At 32.0% G+C, this 5,804-nt stretch overlaps 1 protein-coding gene across 1 annotated transcript in view; it reads right to left on the bottom strand.

Annotated features, from left to right (window-relative positions):
• Nucleotides 1–5,804, bottom strand: part of Otogl (otogelin like) — a 168,859-nt gene that overhangs the window by 1,631 nt on the left and 161,424 nt on the right. The window contains exons 53-57 of the mRNA XM_029555761.1: nt 5,043–5,112; nt 4,624–4,802; nt 3,859–3,963; nt 2,641–2,760; nt 1,251–1,296 (exon numbers count right to left, since the gene is read on the bottom strand). Coding sequence (XP_029411621.1) covers nt 1,251–1,296; nt 2,641–2,760; nt 3,859–3,963; nt 4,624–4,802; nt 5,043–5,112 — 520 coding nt within the window. The remainder of the gene's footprint in view (nt 1–1,250; nt 1,297–2,640; nt 2,761–3,858; nt 3,964–4,623; nt 4,803–5,042; nt 5,113–5,804) is intronic.

Below are 5,804 nucleotides of genomic sequence, written 5' to 3'. Positions count from 1 at the left end.
ATTAATTTTAAAATAAAATTGGGGTATAAAACCACATTTTCTTACATATTAATAGAAAATCATGCTACATATAATTAATTAGTTGTATTTTTGAAATATATAAATGAAGGATACTTCATGCTAAGACTCTACAGTGGCCCTTATGATTATAATTAAAAACACCTTATAAACATTCAAGATACAATACTTAGCATCTGTGTATAACTCAGTATTAAATTATAATATTTCCAAGAATATACACTTAAAAATGCATGATATTACTGTAACCCCTGAGTCAGGATGCTTACCTCACTCTGTCACTAATTTGCTTTGTCATGTTAGGGAAGTCATTGACTCATTCTGTTGAGTTTCCTTGTTTATGTAATTGTGGAATTACATGATCAATTTTCATATGATTTTATTCATGAAATTATTGTTTAAAATAAATGCTTATGTGAATTCCAACATGTAAAGGCAATACAGGTTAAGTTACTCTGGTTGAAGGAGAGATGGGTAACTAAGATTGTCTGAAATTAAACTGCCCTGGAAAAACTAATTCAATGAATGAAGCTGGGACAGCATTATTCATTCTTAGTTGAATTTGTTTGTATCATGAAGCATTTCCTATTCATTCCTCAGAGGTTTCTTTGTAATATATTTTGTTTAACACATATCCTGTGATAATATCCAAACTCTACAGTTTCCCCAACACAGCCTGGACACTCAAATATCCCAAGCTTTGAACAAGGCTTCTCCAATGTCAAAGCACAAACTACTTCACATTCTTATACATCAGATAAGAGAACTAAAGTTAATGGCCATCATTCTACAATTAAGAGAGCTTGGCAGAGACGAAGAATCCTGTGTTTATATCCATTATTACCTAATGAGAGAGGCTTCTCTGAGCCTTCGTCTCCTCATCTTTGGGGAAAATCATTAAGTTTCTATAGTTCAACATGTTCCAAGAATAGGCTACAGTGGACTTGAAAATTTTAAACTTATGAAAATCCTAAGTAACATACTTTTAGGAAGTGCCACAATAAATAAATTTCCACAAATGAAAAGAGAATATCTCTAAATAAAAATATTTCTGCACACCACACAACATAAAGACTAGCTTAAAAGATTATCAACCACAGATCACAAAAGTATTTAAATTATGTATTTTATGAAATTTGAGCAAAATAGGGATGGAATGCTGAGAACACCACAACCAGCATGAGCCATAAAAACTAATCTATTATAATTTCATGGACCATGTCCTCACTTACAGATCTTGCAACAGCCTTCATTATAAAGTTTTACAATCCCTTCATTCTAGGAAAAGAGAAAAGGTATAAAGTAAAAAAAAAAAAAAATTACAGTGTTTTTCTCTTAACTTGAAATAAAAGACTAATCCTTACAATAGTTTTATCAACTATCACAAAGCCTTCATAGGAAAATAATCAGAAGTTAACAATTTTGAAAAAGAATTTCTTAGGATCAGATATTTAGTTGAACATTGCCTTGTCTCTACATTAATAGTATGAAAAAATACAAAAATTCATGCTACCTGAAAGAATATCTTTTAAATTTCCAAAATATTTAAGATAACAAAACAATAACATCAATAATAATAATTAATAATAGCTATTCTATGAGAACTTCATAGTTTTCCAACTCCAAGAAATAAAATATGCTAATCTATTCTAATTAAACTACCCTGAGTTTCAGAATAAAATTAAATGTTAAGGCAGCACATTTTTTTCAGTGCTTTATTACTCAAACAAACGCTACATCTCAAGATGTTTCTTGTCTAATGATAGATTAATAAACCTTTATGAATTATCTTTTGAAATTCTAATAGTAATTATTAACTGATTTTAGTCACATGCCAGTTGTGATTCAAATAAAATAATAATTTATTGTATTAAAGTGAGTCTGTGAAATAATCTGATGCAGTTCTTTCCAGAACTTAATTCTGTAGCTTTCCTAGACATAATTACTAGCTAGCCATTACTATCAAGTGGCATTATATATAGGGGGGAAAAATCAGCAAGACTGCTATTTCTCCACACAACTGAACAAATCTCATTTTTCATTAAGGGATTGTTATTGTCTAAGTAATTAACACTGAAAAGAGTTTTGTAAAATAAAAATTATATCGCTTAAAAAATCTACTCTCCTAATAGACACTTTAAAAAAAAATAGAGAATTGCTACAGCAAAACTGTAGGATCAGCGAAAGCCCCTAATTTTTGAATGGCCTGTGTTCAGAAAAGCAAAAGTAAATGTCACTGGGCCAGCACGCCTTAATGACACAATAAATCTAGGTGTTTGTCTAAAAAAAGAAGGCCAAACTCAATTAAGCAGCTCATTAATCTATTTTAAAAGGGAGGGTAGATTTGCTGAGTAAATGATTTTTTCAGTTATCCCTGTAGATGCACATAAAAACTTAGTTATAGGAAAGTATCTCCAAGGAAGTCAATTTTGGAGAATCATAAAGAACTCAAAACAGAAAACCAAAGAAATATAACAGGTTTTATTTATGGAAGAAGAGAAAACATTTACTACAGCAAATAAGCCACAATGCCTTATTTGTACACCCTTGGAAAACATATTAATGTGTACTTTCTAAATTACAGTTGATGCAGAATTTTCTTAGATCTATTAAAGTACAAACCATTTTGCATTCAGTTTCATTAAAAGGGGGGCAAACCATACTGTAGTTCAGAATCATTGCCCCCTCATCAGTCTTAACACACTTATAGGTGATGCAGTTATAGTGCCAGGTGCTTCCCTCCTAAAAACAAGAGAGGAGCTTATTATTGTACATATTCAAGTTAATTACATTTCTTACACAGAATATGTCCTATTCTACTTAAGGGAATCAAATTCAAGCCAAGATAAAGAACTTCCTGTGACATTAATATTTCATCTGAAAATGTCCCCAATTGTATCTCAAAATTACACACACACACACACACACACACACACACACACACACACCTCATTCATGTCTGTATGTGTTTGGCTTCATGTGGAACTGTGGTGTTATATGATACAATGCAAGAGAGAAGAAGGAAGTACAGAAATGTATACTTCTACAACAGAACTGACCAAAGGTTTTGCTCTAATATTCCCCCACTAATTTTAAAACAACAAATCACATCACTTATGCTCCTCCCTTCCTGAGATTTGTTTTTCTTCTTCCTACTCCCTTAATTATCAATTTTAAATGCATGTCTTTATTGAGTTTTTGTGCATTTTCACCAACTTTTTAAATGTGTAATGCTGTTTATTGACATAGTTCTAATTTTTCCATCTTGTAATCATTTTTAAAACCAATGTCCTTTCTTTAAAAAAAGTGGATAAATATAACAATTTGTTTCAATTCATTTTCCCCAGAACTCATTTCTTTTATTTTTTAATATTTTTTTTTATTATTTTAATTTTATGTGTATAAGTGTATTGCCTGCATGTATGTTAAGTGCACCCATGTTATGCAATGTCTGTGGAGATCAGAAGAGGGTGTCAGATCCCTTAGCACTACAGTTACAGACAGTGGTAACCTGTCACGTGGGTGCTGGGAACAGAACCTTGGACTTAAATGCTGAACCATCTCTCTAGCCCCTCATTCTTACTTTTAGGAAAATGTGAAAATCCATGTTAAAATTAATTTGAAAAGCAACTCAAATGTATTTTTACAATAGAAATAATCAAAAATTTAAATATAGCGAATATATTTTTGTGTATTGTGTGTATTGTATATGAGTGTGCAATGTATACAGAGGTGTAGGAAATGACATTTTTCAAATTTGATTCAATAATGTCAACTTAAGAAAGCACCATAGAGACCTACCCTCTAAGGAACACATTTTAGAAAATATAGAATTCATACCTCATATATAACTGACGTTCCATTTTCCATATGAAATTTGCAGGATATATTCTTGCAAGTTCCACAACAATCATAGTCACTGGGGGATGGAGTGTATATCTGGTGCTGTATATACAATGCCCAGGCATTGTGTTAGTCATACAACAATACAAGTATTTTAATGAATTAGTTCTGAAGGTGTTTCCCAACTACATACTCTCTCTCTCTCTCTCTCTCTCTCTCTCTCTCTCTCTCTCTCTTAAAATTTGTATGCATTTCTAAAGCTAAAATTGAGGAGCTTCAAACAGTAATTGATCTTCTGTTACCAACTTAGAAATTAAGTAGATGTTAACTTCTACATCTAGCAGGCAAACTCCATCAAGCAGGTGCAACAACCTTAGGTCAAGCAATCTAGCAAGCTGTAGATAACAAGACTTTATAAAGCTCAAGGCCACACATAGAAAAGTGAAAATCGCATGAAATAGACATATCATAAAATAACAGTGTTGGGCCAGGTGTGGTGGCACATGCTTTTAATGCCAACACTCAGGAGGCAGAGACAGGCAGGTTTCTGTGTGACTGAGACCAGCCTGATCTACAGATTGAATTCTAGTCCACTTTGGGCTCTGGGGAGACCCTGTTCAAAAACCCCCCAAAATATAATGTAATAATAATAGTCAAGGAATTATTCAAGTTTATAACTCATGCAGTATTAGCCAATTCAAAATTTGCAGCTGCCGATATTAAATTCACTAGCCCACCAGAATGACTTATAAGAGTACTTACATCTTCACAGTCTTTTGAACAGTTCACCATTGTAACATTCAAAGTATGAAAGTCTGTATGGTTATCTTTTTCTTCCAGACACTCTATTGTGTAACAGAAGTCCCCTTCCAAGTACTTTATCATAGACTGTCCATGATTTAATACTGATACTTCTTGAAATACACACACATCATCCTTTTCTAAAAATGAGTCAAGAAGGAAACATAATGCTGGCTTTTGTATTTGTCAATCAATGAAACTTATATGTAGGACTCTATTTTCCTTATGATGGACCAATTTTCAAAATCAAGTAAGATCTTTACCTTAAATATCATTAACAACCCAATAATTTAGCATACTTATCCCTTAATATATAATAAAAATTGATCTGTAAAGTCAGTTGTATCAACTTCTTCCAAAAGATAAATTTTATAGCAAACCATGGAGGTACAAGCATGTCATTGCTGTTCCTTTCTCAGACACTTGACTGCTCTCATAACACTGCCACTCCTGGAATGGATATAGACAGAAGCAATGTCTAATTCAAAAATAGGAGGTCTATTCATGATTGGATTCTGTAAGATTTTGTGACTTGTAGTTACCTTCTTTTATAGAATTGATTCCATTTGTGTGTGTGTGTGTGTGTGTGTGTGTGTGTGTGTGTGTGTTGCCTGTGTGATGCATCAGTTTATCTTAAAGGTGCTGCATTACAGTGGCTGGGAGAGGGATGAATAGAGCTCACAAGCTCTCCTTGCCTCTCCAACTCTGAACGGCAGCCTTCACTCATATAAGAAATTTAAGCCATTATACAAATATTTTACTTTTTATTAATCTACTAATAATGTGAAAATTCATTATTTCAAGGAAAAGCTAATTTTATGCTTTTCAATGCTAACACCTATCATAAAACAAACAGCAAAAAATATCCTCACAGTTTTAGACACACGTTTTTAGAATGATATATGAACAAGAATTCCAGTTTCAACTTAAAAATTGTGTGGAGAAAAATAATTCATTTTCTGTCCTATTATCAAATTTCTCAGAACATTTTTAGATATGAACTAAAAATGATACATTTTTATTCAAATACTTATGATTGACTTAATAGTTATACCATATCTCTAAATGAAAATAATTTTAAATTGATATAGGCTGAACAACAGATACCAATAATAATCACTTATTGTTTAAAAGTATTTAAG

The sequence above is a fragment of the Nannospalax galili genome, unplaced genomic scaffold (genome assembly GCF_000622305.1).
Source record: "Nannospalax galili isolate Female #2095 unplaced genomic scaffold, S.galili_v1.0 scaffold390, whole genome shotgun sequence".
Classification (NCBI taxonomy): Eukaryota; Metazoa; Chordata; class Mammalia; order Rodentia; family Spalacidae; genus Nannospalax; species Nannospalax galili.
Note: the sequence above shows the minus strand (reverse complement) of the source record. Positions and strands in the feature narration are given on the sequence as shown.